This window comes from Eriocheir sinensis, unplaced genomic scaffold, assembly GCF_024679095.1.
Source record: "Eriocheir sinensis breed Jianghai 21 unplaced genomic scaffold, ASM2467909v1 Scaffold570, whole genome shotgun sequence".
Lineage (NCBI taxonomy): Eukaryota > Metazoa > Arthropoda > Malacostraca > Decapoda > Varunidae > Eriocheir > Eriocheir sinensis.
In genome coordinates, this window is record NW_026111910.1 from 34,741 (window position 1) to 54,645 (window position 19,905).

Sequence of the window (19,905 nt, forward strand, 5' to 3'; positions counted from 1 at the left end):
ATTAATGTGCACCTAGCTCAAAGCATTCTTCATACTGCCTTAACTTAGTTGCCTGATGCTAAAACAACTTATTACGTAATAAGTTACGTGATTGTTATCTCTTCCATGGAGCAGTGGGAGTGCAGCTCACCCAGCTGTTCATCCTCCCTTTCAGGCTGGTCAATAGATGAGCACATAGGGAAACACGGGAAAGGTAAACTGTAGCAGTAACGGACTTAACACAAACCCATCTCCCGGGGTAATGGGTTCTTCCTACCACAGGGTCAAAGGGCCAATGTGACAGAGATGAGCATTGCAGTCACACACACCTATAGTATGCATTCAACTTTAATATAATTTTAAAAAACTTAATAAAGGTAATCTTAGTCAAACTCTATATTGACTTACACAGTGAAAATCTCAAAAGATTCTTTTCCATATCTATCTATAATGGGAGCATACACTATAACTGAGCATGGCCTCGAAGCTCATCTCCAGCACACCAGCCCTTGAGCCTGTGGTGGGTAAGAACTCATTACCCTGGGACACTGGACTAGTGTGATATTCTAAAGCTTAATAATATAGTCCTCTAGTTACAATGTATGCTACTATTACTGCTTTCACCAGGCCAATAATGTTAGTAACATACTAGGTCAGGAAAGTGTTAACATTTCAAATATCTTGCCACTGATAGAGCATCTGATTGCTTACACAACTTTCTTGCACCTTATACCTGCCCCCCCTCCCCTGCTGCTGTCCTTATGGTTGACCCATCACCCGCACAACACTGTGCAATGTTGTGCAACAGAGCTAACAAGTTCTGTCATGACAGCAACGTAATGCCCCGATGAGGCATTGCACAGATGATTTATGTGGGTCAGGCAGTCCATGTTTGTAAAACTATGACAACAATATAGTTATGAGTGTGGACAGTGTCACTTCTGTTGCATATTCCTACCTTTTATAAATGTTTCATTCAACAGTGATTGCTGTTTCCAGTAAATGGTCTTCCATAATAGCTGCTGCAGGATTATAGTGACATCTGTTATTGTGGGATGCAAATTTTGTTGGAGTCAGCTGATCAATTATCCAGGTGGGGGGGGGGGGCCCACCACCACCACCAACTGGGAGTTGTGTGGCTAACAAGGGAGCCCAATACACTGTAGCCCACCCACTTGGTTACCTGTGGAGCTCACACTGTAAGCACTGCCCTCACTAGTCACTACTTTACCAATTTAAAGACCTTCAGTCTGCTATACAAGTGTATTGCTAAATCTAGCAGATGCCAGTTAGCTAGCACATGAGCCAAGCAAGGGTGGATTGAGTCTATCCAGTTACCTCCACTGTTTAAAAGTTTAAGCTGTCTCACCTGGTATCTGCAAGATCTAGTGGATATTTGTATAGCAGACTGTAGGCCTACAAACTGGTACAGTAGCAACTGTAGTGTGAGCAATGCTTATAGCGTGAGCTCCACAGGCAACTGATGGAATAGAGTGGGTGGGCTGCGGCGCACTGGGTTCACTTGTTAGCCATACAACTCTCGATGGATGGTGGGGTGAGCCAAACCAGACGGTTGATCAGGTGTATGCAACAAAAATGGCATCCCACAATAACAGCTCCCTCACTTTATTCCTGTAGCAGTTATAGGCAACCATTTACCGGGAACAGAAATTATAGTTGAACGAAATATTTGCAGAAAGTAAGATGAAGCATAGTGACACTGGCCACACTCAACTACATCTTGTATGTTTACAAACAGACACCAACCCCACACAACCCCTCGGCTGGGTGTTACGTTGCCATCTTGACAAAACTTGTTAGCTCCATTGCATAACATTGCATGGCTAATGGGTGAACTGAACACAGGCAACATAAGGGCATGTCACAGGAGCGCTGCTCTTTCATGGCAAGATATTTGATTAATATTTTTTATTTAATGTAAATTTTTATTTACAACCTGCCTGTCAAAACCTAACCCCATCGTAACTAAAGTACTATCTGAAATAAAGTTTGCTTTAGCATCAGGCTGCAAAGTTGTGTTAGTCAGTTAAATGAGCATTGAGAAATAAGCCAAAAATCATAACAATTAGATTTGGGAAAAACACTTCCTACTGGTCAATATGGCTTGACCATTAATACCTTCAGAAACTGTCAAGCTGCAAAGGGATGTAAGCCTGTACTCTGATTCCTGCACCACACTCCCCATTCAGGTACATTGCCCCTAATTACCTCCTTTCTTGGCAAAGAAGCAGAGCACAGCCAAGCATCCCTTAGTAGATACAAGTCAGGAATATGCCACAATCGCTCTGATTTCTTTTGGTATTTTCTATCAGTACGAGCATATTTGGGCATGTAGATTTCCACTCTGGAGATGCTCAGTAGATTCTCAGAGATGCTCATTTTGGTACAGAAATATAAAATTTTCCCCAAACATGTGGTTGTGACACCACCTTTATGGTGGAATCTAGATACAGTTCCAGTACTGGAGGCCCTTGTCAGCCTTTCAGTTAAAAAATACAAGGCCAATAAGAGAGAAGCATTTCAATCATAGGTGAACCATCTTGTCGCATTACAAAATTAAAAGCAATACATTATCACCTATGTCTCAACAAAATTGTAGGGCTTCAAAAATTAGTGGCACAATATCAACATAACTCTACATGCATGATTCAAATACTTAGCTCATTTTCTAAGCCAGAATACATGTGTTACCTGGACAGTCTGCTTACATTCTCAAATAGCTTACTTGACAGTGAAGCCTTTGAAACATTAAAAATGCATTTGAACGTGAAACAAGTCCAAGAGTTTCAAATTCACTTTACTCCCGTCTTAAATACTGCTTCCCTTCTTAAAACAATGTTCGAACTAAGATCTAATATTTAGTTTGCTTGTGAATTGTGATCACTTTCATACTTGACTATACACACCATAGGTCAGCTAAACATTGATCACTTAACATACACCAATTACTTCAAAATTGTGCACAGCCAAAATAGGAACTTAATTGCCATTCTCATTTAGGGAGTGGCAAACTAGCCTTGGTAATCCATGCCTTTAATGCCTCTCCACATGGAAGACAAAAGTGAAGTACAGTCAGTAAAACTAAGTACTCAAACAAAATGCAGATGACATGTTCATAGTATTAGTTAAAATACCAACTTTAGTGCATACTATTCATATATCTATTTTGCTTATATAAAAATGACTGGTAAGTTTTGAAAATGTAGAAGGAAAATGTTCATAAGTAGTTAAGGCTGAAGCTCCCTTATTTTGGGATATGGTGATAACATCAACTCATTTTGTAAGTACAAGAAACTAATTATTTATTCACTGCATAATTTTTTAATGTGCACATTCATTCAAGCTCTGAAGCTAAGTTTCATGATTGTTTTCAGCAAATCATGGTATTGTAAGTCACTAAAATAATAAGAGGCGCATTACTGTGCAGTTTCCAGTTATGTAACTCAAATAAAATGACAAATTTTGTATCAATTGTTTTTCTTACTAGCCATGTTTTTCAGGTTATGGGCTACTCCACCAGTGAGTGCAGCATCCAGATGATCACAGTTTACTTTTCACAGGTCTCCTGAGGTATCATTTATTGAAAATCTCAAAAGGAAGGATGAACAGCTGGGTGGGCTGCACGCTGGCTGCCCAGGCTAGGATTCAAACCCAGGCCCGCAGATTTGTAGCTAGGCACACGAACCACTGCTCTACATCATTAACCTTTATAAACACAACTCCAAAAAATTATTATAAAATATACTATAAAACTATAAAACTCCATGAAGAAATTGGTTCTCAACTAAGGATTGCATTCAGACAGCAAGCCAGGTAATAGAGAAAACAAGTGAGAACAGAAAACCACTTTGTTTGGCATTCATTGACTATGGTAAGGCCTTTGACTGTATGGAAATGAAGCAGCAGTAAGTGCCATTCGTCAACAGGGTATTGTTGAAAAACTGCAAATGAATATGAGAACAGACTAAAGCAGATGACATGATAAGGGCAATTAAAATCAAGAATTGGCAACAATCAGGATTCATATGTGGGAGAGAATACAACAGATGGACAATTAAAATTAATTAAAAAATCAAATAAAAAAATGGCAATGGTCAGGACCTATACAGAAGACGGCTGATGAACCAAAAGACTGGAAAATAACCAATATTAAGAGACCCAAGGGGAGACCACTGACAAATGGCATGAAAATTTAAGGAAAACTAGAGGAACACAACAAACAAATGGAATGGCTTGGGAGAGACCTCCATTCTGCTGTGGCATTCATAAGAGATGGGTTCATTATAACAACAGAGCATCATGCTTTGAGTGATAAGGAACTTTTCACCACTTTAAAACATTTAATTCCAAATACAGTAACTTAACAATAACTTATATAAATATATATACAATATGTACAACATATATATTTGACCACAGCTCAAACAACTTACATTATGACAGCAACCAATTAATGCAGAGGCAATATCCCTACCGAAAATTTTAATTCCAAAATAAATTTAAAGGATTAACAAAACTACCACCTAAGTAGCCTTCAAAAAAGGGAAAACAACAACATTCAGCTTACCGCATCAATAAAGGCATGATATTCCACTTCCACGTCCCTATGATGCACCTGAAAGTAAACTATAGATAAAGGTTAACCAATAAGGTAGGAGTGATGTGCATCAGTGCTTTATCAGTATTTTCATATTGGAAAGCTAACAAACTATTTCCTGCAAAAAAAAATTAAAGCCAGTTAAAAAAAAAATTAAAAATGTGATCACGATGTTCCCTGATCAAGCTTTCTGCAACACTAAGGTGAAGACTCAAAAGTCCATGTGATTATTCTGGCAAGTGCTTTTAGCAGAGATAGTTGAGGAAGTCAGTAACTAGAATTCCTGTATCTTAGGAGCTACATCGCTTTTAGTCACCTTTTACAAAATGCAGTGGAATATGGAGACATTGTTAACCCTCATGTCTCAGGTACAAGTGTTATAAAGCTAAGGACCAGAATCAGCATAATGTTGGGTTTATGTGGAGGATTCATGCGAATGGAAAGCGGTGTGCAAAAGAGGATTGGATTCAACTGCTGCACCGCTGCATACTGAAGGTCACAGCTGGTGCATGTCACCCTACCTAAATATAGTCTTGCCTTGTTTTCTGGCACACCAACTCAAAGACCTTAAAGGCATGAGCAAGACACCAATAGGGCATCAGCATGTATGCTTCAAGATCCTGGACAAGCCCATGGAAGTGGCTGATACAGCTGGTGTTAACACCAAATTGCATGATTCAACAAGTGACAGTTTCATATTCATGATTCCAACAGCATGTGTTCAGATAACAGGTTTGACCAAATATATCATCAAGTCAACAACTTATGTTTCAGTTCACCTCCCTGCCCTCATCGGGGCAGTAAAGACTGGTGCTTCTACAAAACTAAGTTAACTCCATTTTGCCTCAAACATTGGCTCTAGGCATAATTCAAAAGGGACATTTATTATACCAGTTGTATGCCTCTCCTGATGAGAACGTTGCTACACACCCCCATCAAGCCAGTCAACCCACTCTGACCAAGGAGACTATGACAGTCTTGCTTCAGATGGTGCACTGCGGACCCTTTATCCCATTCATGGTTAATCACGTCATGTGGCATGTTCTTGTTTGTACACCCTCTGGTTCATCACGTCATAAGACATTTGTCAAAAACCTCATTCCCACACAAATAGAATGCCTCTACTGGCCTATTATTAAGTTTGGGGATGTGTAAAGCACCTTTCCTCACACACTCACCACATAAGTGATAGTGTTACATACCCAGCCATGCATAATTGTTTACCATGGCAAGTAGACATCACCACAGAGTACTCTTCAGCAACCAAATTCAGAATGCACTCCTTGATTTCAGTGATGACATGCCAGTCAAAAGATCTTCTTCAAGGTTATCCACATTTTTTATTTATCCATTTGGGCAGTGGATGAACTGATGTGAATAACTCATTTACTGTATTTAATAATTAAACCCGTGGCCAGAGTCCCTCTAAGAAAGAGTACCAAGTCAACCAAAGTTGCGTGAGGAACCACACACTTAGGTTGTCCACTGATGATTCCTGAAAAAAATCAATCTTGACAATGATAGGCACCAAAAGGTGTCAACACAATCATAAATGGTAATTTTTGGCAGTCTATGCTAAATGGTTTAAATATAATGGTTTAATTTTATTTTCATAAATTCTGTACAAAGAAATTACAATACACAATGCCCAGAACACATTTACAACATCCAATAATCTTAACTAGAAAAAAATAAGAACAAATATGTACCATTCCCTTCCCTTTTGAAGATGCTAATGGCACATGTAGCCTTAAAACATATCAACACGATGATATTGACAAAGCAACTATCCTGTATCTTAAACGAATAATTATCATCTTATGAATCTTACGGATGACTAATCAAGCTACACGGCATCACACACCAGTATTATTTTGTACTAATTATAATTTGGTTTGCAATTTTTAGAAATATAAATATAAACATTAAAATATCAAAACCTCCTCCAAAATTAGACTAGCGGAAAAACGAAAATTTACTTAGAGACGAAATTGTTCCATTCCCGCTGAGGAGAGCACCATTAATGTCTGGCAGCCTAGGAAGACGTTTAAGAGTGCCAAGAGCAGCCACTGATGGCCTGGAGCGGAGCATCTTCCCGGCAATTTTCATTATATCATCGTCCGTCACTTTCTCTGAAGAAAAAAAAAAAAAAGTTCCTTTGTAAAGACCAAAATGCAAATTACTTTTCATATGATATGAGATCTATACTATTTGCAGAAACAGCACTATAGTTGTCATTTTTATAAGCATTAGTTTTTAACCTTGAGTTGTGTTCCCTGGCTTAAAAAAACATTTGACAGGGCAAGAGAACAGACTATCACTTTTGCAAAGCCATACAAGGTTGGAGCAAACAGCAAGACAATGCAAGATCTGGTTGGAGGAAGAAAGAATGTAGATAGTCAGTGAGTTTTAGTACTAAGAGACAGCTCTTTGTAATCATGAGAGCATGAATGGAGTGGTGAGGAAGAGCAGTGATGGACACACATGAAATAGGCGTACTGGAGTTACGAAAATGAAACTGAAAGTGACCTACAAAATTTGGTCAGTGTGTTTGATAGTGACTGTAACAGGAGAAAGCTGAAAGTAAATGTCAACAAAAGCAAAGTGATGGTTTGTGAGTGAAGTAGAAGCGAGGTTGTAGATTTTAAATGCCCATATAGAGTGGGAATTGAATGTGAAAAAGAATGCAAAATAATTTTGAATGGTGAAGAAATGGAGGAGGTCAATGAGTTTAAGTACCTTGGATCAGTTGTGTGTAAACATGGTGGTACAGAGGGAGAGATAAGAGAAAGGGCATTGCAAGGAAGAAGGGTGGTAGGGTCTTTGGGATGAATCATGAATGGCAGAAGTGTGAGCATGGAGGTAAAGATTTTTTTTTTTTAATTACTAGTAAATGAAGCCCAATGGTAAAAAAAAATAAGGTACAAAAAAGCCTACTACAGTGCTGTTCATGCAAAAAGACTACAGCCAACTGTGCTGCTTCCCACTCATGCACTTTGGAAAGTCCCCCATTGAGGAAATGAGCTGCCATGGTTTCGGTTGTAAGATCAAGTGGTCACCGTGGATTTTAATTCCACTGGTATGATTATTTTTTTCTGAAAGGTTCAAGGCCCCCATGGATTTTGCCTAAGAAAATATACAGATCATACTTAATGATGAATGTTGTGTCACTCCACTTACTTATCAGATCTATGAAATGCTGCGGCTGCAGCCTCTTGCCAGTGGCCAGAACCTGTCGAGCAATGTCCTCAAATACAACAGGTCGACTCTCAAGATTCATCAGCAGCATCGACTGTAGCTGTACCTTCGCACGCTGAAAAGATGACACACCACCATTATGCATGCAAAACTTCTCATACTATTGTACTGAAATAAAAAATCAACTGTTCCTTACATCAATTTTTATTAACCTACTTTGTCACTTTCCTATATCTGTCCTGATTCCAGAGCTGCAAATCAATCAAGGAAAGGGAAGGACACAGACGTAAGATCATGGAAATTATCCCACTGATTCACCGGCAAGACGCACAGATTTCACGGAGTAAAAGGTTGAAAGGCCTTCCTCCTGGAGATGAGAGAGAGAGAGAGAGAGAGAGAGAGAGAGAGAGAGAGAGAGAGAGAGAGAGAGAGAGAGAGAGAGAGAGAGAGAGAGAGAGAGAGAGAGAGAGAGAGAGAGAGAGAGAGAGAGAGAGAGAGAGAGAGAGAGAGAGAGAGAGAGAGAGAGAGAGAGAGAGAGAGAGAGAGAGAGAGAGAGAGAGAGAGAGAGAGAGAGAGAGAGAGAGAGAGAGAGAGAGAGAGAGAGAGACAGAGAGAGAGAGAGAGAGAGAGAGAGAGAGAGAGAGAGAGAGAGAGAGAGAGAGAGAGAGAGAGAGAGAGAGAGAGAGAGAGAGAGAGAGAGAGAGAGAGAGAGAGAGAGAGAGAGAGAGAGAGAGAGAGAGAGAGAGAGAGAGAGAGAGAGAGAGAGAGAGAGAGAGAGAGAGAGAGAGAGAGAGAGAGAGAGAGAGAGAGAGAGAGAGAGAGAGAGAGAGAGAGAGAGAGAGAGAGAGAGAGAGAGAGAGAGAGAGAGAGAGAGAGAGAGAGAGACAGAGACAGAGAGAGAGAGAGAGAGAGAGAGAGAGAGACAGAGAGAGAGAGACAGAGAGAGAGAGAGAGAGAGAGAGAGAGAGAGAGAGAGAGAGAGAGAGAGAGAGAGAGAGAGAGAGAGACAGAGAGAGAGAGAGAGAGAGAGAGAGAGAGAGAGAGAGAGAGAGAGAGAGAGAGAGAGAGAGAGAGAGAGAGAGACAGAGAGAGAGAGACAGAGAGAGAGAGAGAGAGAGAGAGAGAGAGAGAGAGAGAGAGAGAGAGAGAGAGAGACAGAGAGAGAGAGAGAGAGAGAGACAGAGAGAGAGAGAGAGACAGAGAGAGAGAGAGAGAGAGAGAGAGAGAGAGAGAGAGAGAGAGAGAGAGAGAGAGACAGAGAGAGAGAGAGAGACAGAGACAGAGAGAGAGAGAGAGAGAGAGAGAGAGAGAGAGAGAGAGAGAGAGAGAGAGAGAGAGAGAGAGAGAGAGAGAGAGAGAGAGAGAGAGAGAGAGAGAGAGAGAGAGAGAGAGAGAGAGAGAGAGAGAGAGAGAGAGAGACAGAGACAGAGAGAGAGACAGAGAGAGAGAGAGAGAGACAGAGAGAGAGAGAGACAGAGAGAGAGAGACAGAGAGACAGAGACAGAGAGAGGGACAGAGAGACAGAGACAGAGACAGAGAGAGAGAGAGAGAGCAGCCTTCCTCTCTCTCTCTTTCTCTCTCACACACACACTGCAGGGAAGAGGTAGGAAGGAAGAAAGAAAGAAAACCGAGACAGCGTGATTGGTGTGAGGGGGAGGCAGGGAGGGGAGGCTGCAGCTCCCACGCGAGCCTACATCCCAGAGCTGAGGTGGTAGTGAGACAATGGACTAGCCAGCCACTTGGCAACTCGAGGGAAGAGGAACTCCACATATATATCATTTCTTTCTCATTATTTTCTGCTAGAATTGATTGTTACTGTGAAGTACAAATGCGTGCAAGACACTTGCATTCTCACACAATAATAACAGTAAAAGTCAAATAAGACACCGTATCATATACGACCTACATCCTAAAAACTATCGTACAATATCCGGGAAGAAATAACTCATATGCTGGCTAAAGCGAGCCAGGATGCAGTATACATGTCCTCGGATATGGTACGGGGCACGCAAAGACGCAGTGTACATGTCCTCGTGTTGAAGGGGTTAAGTTGTGCTATTTACTTATTTTTCAAGTTTTTTTCCTTCAGCTGAGTGAAGTAAAACTATTATTATTATTATCATCACTAAGAGGAAGGCCATGGTAGATGTATCTCCACTTTATACAGTAAATACACACTCTCCTTGCACACTCTTACTATGCAAGTTTTCTTTCACTGCAGTGACCTTAACTTCATAACCTACCTCTAGTTCCTCCTTGCTCATTCGGCCATTCATGGCTGTGAGCTCCCTAGTGATGATTTGAGTGAGGTCTCCGAGATGAGAAGGGTGAGCTGAGGCATGGATACAGAACAGGCCGGCATCCTCATACGAGTGGTTGTAGGCTGTGGCATTGTGTATCCAATGAAATCTGGAAAGTTATATCAGTGTTAAGAATTGAGAATACTTTAAAATCTAATCTTCTGGTGTAACTGGACTGATACCACCTGAAATAAAGTCATCCTCTGACATTTGTGGACTTGAAAAATTCATGGGATACCAAACAAAGGTTGTATGGACAACTCTCAAATTCACAGGATACCCTGAGAACACAGTTTGTGCCTTACAGTATTCCATGGTAAGTTTTTTGAGAAGCAGACAATTCTTTTAATATTAGTACTCTGGTTGATACACAAGATGACAATACACTAGGAAGGATTTTTCTATAAGTGCAGTCTCTGTCCCTAACACCCAAAAACATCAAGGGACAACTGTACCCTAATCCTAGCATTCTTGTAAACATCAGGTTTTAAGGTTAAGATTCCTTAAACAGAAGTGTCTCCTTGGAGTAGCGGTTAGCATGCCTAGTTACGAATCCACGGGCCTGGGTTCAAATCCCATCCTGGGCAGTCAGTGTGCAGTCCTTTCAGACTGGTCAATAAATTGGTACCTGGAGAATCTTGGGGTAGGTAAATTGTGGTAACCCAGATGTTTCATGTACCCTTTGTCCCAGGGTAATAAGTTCTCAACTATCATAAAGACTCGAGGGCCAATGAGACTGAGATGACCACCAAGGCCACCCACAGCTAGAGTGTATGCCCCCCCCCCTTTATCTATACTTAAACAGAAACTACTTCATGGCTAAAATTTTGTACAATACTGGATTAAAGTGAGAAGAATGTGACTACTCAATAACTGCATGATTAAATGAAGTTACTAATTATACCATCAATAAAGTTTCCTAATCTGTTTACTTTATGCTCAGGTCCACAGTGGCTCCAGGTCTAGGATTTCTTGTTTTGGGGGCCACTAGTGGTCAGCCCCCAGCCTGCCCTGCCACAGGCAAATTTTTCTATAGCAGTGCTTCTTGAGTACCCCAGTACCCCATTTAACTATAGCAACATAAACTTTGGGTTGATGAATAACAGAATAAAGTTGACCTTTTGCCACACAATAGTAATCAAAAACAGTCAGACATCATTTCAATCAGCAGTTAGTGTTATATAAAAAGGATACCTTTCTGAGTAAGCACTGGCAAGCCAAACAACAGTACATCAATATCCCTTCAGTCACTTGCCTATTGAGAACATTAGTGTACAGACGTGTGTACATTCCCTTGCCAGGCCCTCCAGCGCTGAAGCTGCCACCACCTCCCATCATCATGTTGAGGACACAGTGGCTGACAAAGTCTTTATGCTGGTGGCCCACAGATTCCAGCCCAATAACAAGATGAGCAAGTTCTGGCAGTGGGTTGGGGCCTATCGACACATCAGAAAGATCAGCTTCTTCCTGCAGAAAAATTAATAAATGACTTTGGTACAGATCAAGAAATTTATCACTTCCTGCACTTTATGTTTTTTTCTTATTGAAGTGGCCAACACTGAAAAGGAAGATGGTGACTTGAATTAACTTGTCCTCTGATACCCAAGCACTTGTAGATTTTTATTTTTTATATTTTTTATGAACAGTGCTGTACCTAAGATGTCACTTCTTTCAAGGACTTCTCTTATATCAAAAAGGACATGTGTAGAAGTAAACTTAATCACTTAAGTGAACACAAACCATTAACTCTAGGTTGCTATGAAGGCTATTATAAAAAGAAACTGAAATCTGAGCCCTAAAAGAAAGGTAATAACTGGAAATATTTTCTGAGACTTGCCACTGCAAAGCCCATAATTTTCTAAAGAATGGGGCGACAATTACATATACAGAGACGGACAATAAATTTGTTTGCCTGTGTACTGCTCAGGACAGCAGTGTGAGGGTGGCGCCCACTTGCGTGCTGCATGGTGGGCTTGAGAGATGCAGTGTGGTGCTGCATGATGTGCACTGTGTCCCCTTCTGAGACTGATGCTTCACACATCACAAGTACTGCCAGGCACTGCGTAGTGGGCACTGCAGGTGTAGTGTGGTGCACACTGCAAGGCAGGCGCTGTGGTCAATGTGTGACCAACAAATTTTTGCACTACAGACCATCCACACACTGCTCAGTGTGTATTGCAAACCCCGCACAATGAAGTACACACAACACTCACCTTGACAAGTCCTCCTGTGTACTGAGCAACAGATTGGTCAACTGCAATCCTGTGGACATTGACCAAACTCTGGTCTGTTTCCCAAATAGGAGGAATTTCAACAAAGTATCTGGAAAAGCATATACATTGAAAACTTACAAATACATTAGAAATAAAATAAACAATAAATGCATCACTGTCACTACAAATCTTATGACAGACAGAGCAGTGATCATCAGATAAGTCACTGGATAGGGCCTGCCAACCTCAAAAATTATTTTTGACTATTTTACTTCTCCCTTAAGCACATCCCTGCATGAGCCTATCACTTCAAGAGTTCCTTTATTTGCCTATTATACTATTACCAAATACTGCACTCCACACATTACCTCATACCTTGCCCCTGACACAGTCTGTCCTAAATACCCATATTTATGTTAGTGCTCCCTGCTATTGCTGTCACTTTTGCACTTTTGATCTTTCCTGCTAATACAAATAGCTGTTTTGCTTACTTATAGCAGGGTCAAAAGAATCTGTTTGATGCATAACTTTTTCCATGTGATGTTTGATTCGTTAAATTACTAGTAGTTTTCATTATTTCAGTCCTACAAACAATAATTACTTTTACATACTTCTGAGCATATTCAACAAGAGCGTCGTGTTCCACTCCCACGCCAGCCAGCACCATGCGCTTTGGAGTGTGGTGGTGTTTCAGGTAGGTGAACAGAGTTGATCGGTCAATTTTTGTTATGTTCTCCAGAGGACAGATTTTGGGAAGACCAAGAGTGTTGTCTCTAAATGCAGCCTGGAAAATAAAAGATTATTCACTAAATAAAAAAAGATTAATGATTTTAGTTACCAATACACTACCCATAACATTCAAACTTAAATACAGTACACATAAACAGGATTTGACAATACTAATGGGTGAAATTCAGAGTCTGCTGCAGAGCTGTAAGCAAGTTTTACATGTAACCATACATGTATACTTCATACATAGTCAAATTTGATCTCATTGTCAGAAACATAACACATGAAAGAGCTTACAGCATGAATCATTTCAGTGAGCAGGACATCTTTCTCAGGTCGCAGCTGTAAGTCTTCCAAATCAAATGTCACAGCCATTCTTGCATCTGTTATCTGGAAACAGCACAGTGAATTAAAAATGGTCTTATTAATTACCTCAATATTCCAGTAGCACAGTGCATATAATCAAGTACTTACCTCCTCTTGCTCAAGCTTGGGCCTTAAAATTACTTCAGATAATATCTTGACAGCTTCTGGCATTCCTCTTGCTTCCACTGAAGTTGCATATATCAGTGTGTCCCTAGGTAAATAAAAAAAATAAACTAAAGTTTCACATATACCTATTTCTAATGAAAGGCCGGTAAACTGCTAGCTGCAGGCCTATGTCATTGCCAACCTTTGTAAGGAATTTTATTTCAAGAAACTTGAGTATAACATCCTATTTTTCAAATTCCACAATCATTGCACATCAAGTTAATTCTTCAAAAGTGATTTTGCCAGAGCTGAGAACCTTAGTGAATTTGAAGGTGTGCAAGAGCAGTAAGTGGTTTCTGCATGAATGAACAAGAACTTCAAAGGAGACAGGAAATACAGAAAATCTCACCGTGAAGACTGGCAATCACAGATGCCACCAAGCTTTTCAAATGTTCCCATAATTTTCTCTCTTGTCATATTTTGTGAATTCTGCAAGATGTTGAATGGAAAATTCAGATAGTTCAGCACAACATAATCCAAATATATACCTACAAAATAATTTTTGCTCTGACATGCACTGAGCTCACATCTTTCAATAACCCTGAAAAGGAACAATTAACCTACCATCTCTGAAGCAACTAAAGTTATTATGGTACAACTTTTCTCAGAACAAATAAAATCATCAGAGTTCATCCTTACCCTATAAGCTAACTTTTCCAGGAAATGTGATATTCCACTTGGGAAGGCCACCTCAAATCTGCTGCCGCTATCAATTGCAACTGGAAAACAAAGAAAATCATATGCAAGCCAAGTTAAATAGCAATTCTCAAGATTTGCCTTCACAGACAGATGAGAAAACACTTACCTCCAACTGTACAAAAGTTTCCAAACTTTGGCTCAGAGGCCACACGCAGTCCATTTTCCAGTGTTGTGACTCTCGTTTCATGGTCAATATCTGCAGGTGAAGCGTAGACAGGTTTGGGCAGCCAGGATACAGACTCACTCAGGGGTATCTTAGTGATGGGGGCCTTCCCTTGGGACCCTGCCTCCCCTCCTGAACAAAACCGCACCAATACATTGGATCCTTGCCTGCAATAATCAGTATATATGTAACATTGTGGTGTGACTGCAGTCACATCTAGAAACACCCTCACATACCATGCTGAAAATAAAATTTTAAAAATAATAATAAAGACAGAAAAAAAAAAAGATGGTAACTAATATAACTCTGGCTCAAAGTTCATAGCTCTAACTTACTAACTAAGGGGACCATTGCTGCATATGCCCGGGGTCAATCACTTCACTCACTCACCACCTCCACTCCCAACAGTTCCCTCCAACCAAGTTCCCACACAGCCGCCCTATCCCTTTCAGGTCACTCCCAGCAGGATCGATTGAGTTGCCACATCCATGAGTTACGTGGGTGTCCCCCTGGTCTCCTCCACTCAGAGTAGTCTCATACAGAAACTCTTTGAGCAGGATCAATGTCCAGGAGGTGTGCCATGTGCCCAAATTAGTACCAGGGTTGCCATTCAAGGTCATTCAAGTGATACCCCAAGTTTCTTCTTGAGATCAACATGGGTTGTAAGCACCCTCAGTCAAAACTTAAGTTGCATTCCCCACGGGCCACATTCTTGAGATCAACAAGGGTTGTAAGTAGCCAGTCAAACCTCAAACAGGCATTCCATTGTTGACCTACCAGCAATGAACCCTGATTGCTAAGGTCTCTGAAACTTTAGCAGATGAGATTGGATTCACATCAGTAGTAGACAACCAAACACTTTGCACACCACACTGAGGAGTGTAATACCATAATAATTGATGCAGTTCTGTCGGTCCCCTTTCCCTTTCCAGATAGGGACTGCCAACCCCCTCTTCCAGTTAGAAGGAATGGCACCAGATTGCCACATGGCAGTCAGCACCACATGGAACCCATGGATCATGGCTTCATCCAAGTTTTTCAGCATCTCCAAGCTGGTATTACGGATTCCAGCTGTCTTTCCACCATTCAACTTCCTCACAGCCTCACTCATCTCTGCAAGAGAAGATGGTGTTTCATCTATTGGTGGATCAGCATCTGCCATCTGTAAACCAGCCAAAGGGAGCTGTCTGCTTGGGGAGTCTGCAATAAACTAATATGTTTGGCACAAAAGTGGTCACCTAAGTGTTGCAGACTAAGGAATATAATCTGATGTTTGGCCAGACTTTTGTTTCTATACTCAAGACTTGGCCAGGCTTATGTTCAGCAACCATCAGACAGAACGAACACAGATTTGTGTCCTGAACTTTTATTTTGGTTCCCAGACTTGACCAAGCATATGTTCAAGAATTGCCGGACCCCAGATTTTGTCCAGGAAATCATGTAGTGCTGACCCGCCTGATGGGTGAGCCTCCCTTAACTCACTGTGCAAGTGGGTACCTCTTTGGCCGACTGGTTAAGGAGTGGCTCTCCCATCTCACTGGTCGCAGGTTCAATCCCCAACACCGGCAAAACCCTTTCCTGGTCTGGATTAATTTCTCGTGTGTTTCATGAGACGTGGTTGTGTGGAGATATGGTGGAGTAGAAATTCGGGTAATATGATCACATATCCAAGAAATCAAGGGTAAGGTGTAGTTTGATGATGACAGTTGGGGCTTACGGTTCTTGGTGGCGCAACTGCAGGGGCGTCAAGAACCATTTGCCCATAGTTTGAATTTGCAATGGATGTCATACACAACAGACATCACTAGCTAACAATAAGTAAATATAATGATCATAATATTTTAATATTTTTGTTACCTTTAACAAAATATTATTTAACTTTCTACTGTATAAAAATAAGAATATTAATTTGTAAAATTCCAGACATAAGCTGCTAACTGCCAGTGACAACTAGCAATGGCACAGTGCAAAGCATTTCAAGCATTTAAAGTAAACAATTAAATCTGACCCAACCTAACCTGTACCCCACTGCCAACATGCAATAAAGAGAAAGAACACCAAAAGCAGTTCCAGTACAAAGTGGACAATGAAGAAATAGAGGTGAAGCACACACTCGGAGACCTGGGAGTGTGGATGAGTGATGACGGCAAGTTTGGGACACACATTAGCCACACCACAAAAACACCTCAACGGCTGAGTGGCTGGATCCTCCGCACCTTCCAGACCAGGCAACCTCAACACCTCCTCCCTGTAGAAGACCCTAGTTGTATCAAGGCTGGAATATGTCTGCCAGCTCTGGTCCCCACATAGAGTAAAGGACGTCCAAGACCTTGAACAGGTTCAAAGGGTGTTCACAAGGTTGGTCGGGGACTCCCTAGACTAATGGGAGGCTAAAACACCTCAGGCTGTATTCTCTGCAGAGACGAAGAGCGCGCTACATTGCTATTTACGTCTGGAAAATCCTTGAGGGCATGGTACCAAATCCAACACACAACGAGAAGGGTGGCATAGAAGGTCAACACCACCCAAGGTTTGGAAGGTCGTGCCCACGGTCACTGAACTTCCACTCTCAGAGGATCCAGACAATGCAGGCAGAAAGCTTCATCTGTGCTGGACCTAGGATGTTCAACTGTCTGCCAATGGACATCACAGACCTGACAGGTGCCAGCACAGAAACCGTCAAGAAGAGGCTGGACACATTCCTGGCAAAGGTACCAGACGAGCCTGCAGCCCCACACGGCCCGCCTTCAAGAAGAGCAGCGGCCAACGCCATCACCAGCTGCAATACGTGAAGGTGAAGGTGGAGCAGAGGTGTGGAGGCGGCGGGCCCCGAGACAGGCCGTGGTGATGACACCTAAAGCTACGACAACTACAACTACAACCACCACGAAGCCCTCGGCCAGCCACCACACCCCGCCGCTGGCCACACTCCCCGTGCCGCGCTGCCCTTACCTCGGCATGGTCCTGAACACACGGCCACAGCCACTAGTACACACGCGGGGCTCACCTTAGCGCCGAGCGGGAGAGGCGCGAGGAAAACATGTGTCCGGCGTCGGCGGGGCGGCGGGCGGCGAGCACTGCCGCGGCGGACATGTGAGTGGTGCCGTGTGGCGGGGGTTCCCCAGATTATCGTACACAACACATTGTATTTTCCGGCTTCTGACCGATAACAATTGCAATAAAACATCAGTGTTAAATTGTTTTAACAGTAACTTTAAGTGAATATCGCTATTTGTGTGAGTACGACAGTTTTGGGTCTGGAATTGATAACTGCAGGGCTCCGAGTACGACAATCTGTCCACGAGCTGCAGACCACTTCTTTTTGAGACGATAATACTAATTCCCCCACAGATTCACACAAATCACTCTCGTTCCCACAGATTTCTCACAAAATACTTCACAAAAATTTTATTTTCCTCAGTTCACCAAAGTATCTATATGTGAAAACTGTAGTAAGGAAACATATCCGACCAGCACTGTTTGTGACTAAAGTTAAGCCACATTTTATTTGTTAAGCGCCACCACTCCGAACATTCAGGCGAATTCTAGGCTTCGATTGCGTCACATTCATTTGAGAGGATCCTCTCGACCGAAGCATTACAGACCGGGGTGAGAGATGATCGAGCTGATGCTAATGATGCAAATCATGCAATATTTGAAAATATTTTTTTTTTTTTTTTTTTTTTTTTTTTTTTTGGTATTTCGCTGGGGATATACCCCAAGGGAGGAAGGCGGTGCATGCCGCACAACCCCCCAGACGGCAGGAAAAGAGAGGTCCAATTCTTTCAAGGAGGCCCAACAACGGGGCTGAGAAAATCTCTGTTGATCCATGAAATTTTTCCTGTTCATTAACTTTAGCCCAAAATGGACGGACATCTACCAAGCATTGAGGCCACTGGTCCAGACAAAAAGCTTCCCAGTCATTCCCGAGCTAATCCATGCCCATGAAGGCTGATCGGTACTTTGCAGCTAGTGAAGAAATGCTGTCTTTGCAATGGGGAATGGCACTTACAAGATGGAACATCTTTAGCATTAGCAGGCACTCAATGTCTTCAGAAAGGCAGAGTTGCACTTCTTGGATCAACTCTATCACGAAATTTCTACAACGCTCTTTAATACCTATGTGTCAATCATCGTTAAGGGAATCTGTATATGCCGTGATGTTCAACTCAAAATCGACATCAATGCCAGATGGTGGAATCTCATGACCTCAAAATCATATATATATATATATATATATATATATATATATATATATATATATATATATATATATATATATATATATATATATATATATATATATAATAATTATGTAATACTGTACATAATAAAAGTAACCCCGACTAGAAATGTCAGGACATAATATGGGTTACATTATCATTAGATGGTCGCTATAAATAGTGACGGTATTTGGGGATCTGCAGTTCCGTGTGATCCATGGAAGGATTGTAGGTCTATTGACTGTACTCTAGGACTGAGTGCTGTGAGCCTATTAAGTGTGGGGGGGATGGGAGGAGTATCCACCTGTGAACACAAGAATGTGGCAGGACTAGGTCCTTGCCCTATCACTTTTAAACACTTGTATTGACTGGCAGTTAGGTAGAGTTGTGGACTAAAGTCATTGTGGAATAGGCTATATGTTAGCAAGGTCATTAACGTTGTTTTTGCCGATGTTTCAGTAATCGTACCCGAATCACTGTAGGTTTTGGTCTGCACCAGTAGGGGAAACTTTTGGGATTTCATGTATTTGGAGGCTTACTGGACAAAACAGTGGCGAGGACATTGAAATCTTGGAAAATTTCATACACCTTGGCAATTTCTTTGGTATGGATTCTCTTTACCATTCTAGCCCATCAACACAAACTAACTACTTAGCAACTGTAGAAAATAGAAACAGGGATATAATGCCATATAGATTATCCCTCCCTGAGTAATTTCATTCAGGTGTGTATCAAGAATGCATCGGGAACATCTCAACTTATTGGTTATGACTAGGATCATATTGGATCGTTACTACCAATGCTGCAACAGGATCTTCATGTGCGTTTCTACACACACACACACACACACACACACACACACACAAGCACACACAAGCACACACACTGGAAAATAGAGGAGGATTGAAAGGGAAAATGAAAAACTGGATGGCAAGTTACTTAAAGGGAAGAGAAATGAGAACCGTGGTAAAGGACATGAAATCGGAATGGAGAAATGTAGATAGTGGAGTGCCTCAAGGATCGGTACTGGCATCAATACTTTTCCTAGTATATATAAATGATATGCCAGAGAAAGTAAGTATTTACATGAGCTTGTTTGCAGACGATGCGAAATTGCTGAGACACATTAGAAAATAATAAAGACTGAAATTCTGCAAGAGGACCTAAATAAGATTTGGGATTGAAATAAAGATATGGGAGATGAAATTTAATGTGAAGAAATGTCATGTAATGGAAATGGGAAAGAGTGAAA

General features: G+C 41.4%; 1 protein-coding gene across 6 annotated transcripts; it reads right to left on the reverse strand.

The window, feature by feature from the left end:
- Positions 1-4,004: 4,004 nt before the first annotated feature.
- Positions 4,005-17,579, reverse strand: LOC126993146 (mitochondrial-processing peptidase subunit alpha-like). 6 transcript variants are annotated; one of them, XR_007747452.1, is made up of 14 exons: positions 17,438-17,579; positions 14,374-14,597; positions 14,208-14,287; positions 13,918-13,997; positions 13,512-13,614; positions 13,335-13,427; positions 12,920-13,092; positions 12,309-12,417; positions 11,351-11,562; positions 10,039-10,204; positions 7,778-7,910; positions 6,577-6,729; positions 5,822-6,092; positions 4,005-4,615 (listed from the first exon to the last, which is right to left on the reverse strand). XR_007747452.1 is itself a non-coding variant. In XM_050852008.1 (13 exons), the coding sequence occupies exons 1-13, from the start codon at positions 17,521-17,523 to the stop codon at positions 4,605-4,607; spliced, it is 1,623 nt and encodes a 540-aa protein (XP_050707965.1). In that variant the 5' UTR covers positions 17,524-17,579; the 3' UTR covers positions 4,005-4,604. The 6 variants fall into 6 exon arrangements, 4 of the variants coding, with proteins under 4 accessions (XP_050707965.1, XP_050707961.1, XP_050707963.1 ...); XR_007747451.1 differs by having other exon boundaries at positions 5,800-6,092; XM_050852008.1 differs by lacking the exon at positions 5,822-6,092.
- Between the last annotated feature and the right edge of the window lie 2,326 nt (positions 17,580-19,905).

What these genes read in the sequence shown, in the direction of transcription:
- LOC126993146 (XM_050852004.1), bottom strand. Translation starts at nt 17,523, where the DNA reads ATGTCCGCCGCGGCAGTGCTCGCCGCCCGCCGCCCCGCCGACGCCGGA. An exon ending in CCAAGCTTGAGCAAGAGGAG is followed by an intron (nt 13,428 to 13,511) that starts GTAAGTACTTGA and finishes TGCTGTTTCCAG; the next exon opens with ATAACAGATGCAAGAATGGC. An exon ending in ACACAGGAGGACTTGTCAAG is followed by an intron (nt 11,563 to 12,308) that starts GTGAGTGTTGTG and finishes ATTTTTCTGCAG; the next exon opens with GAAGAAGCTGATCTTTCTGA.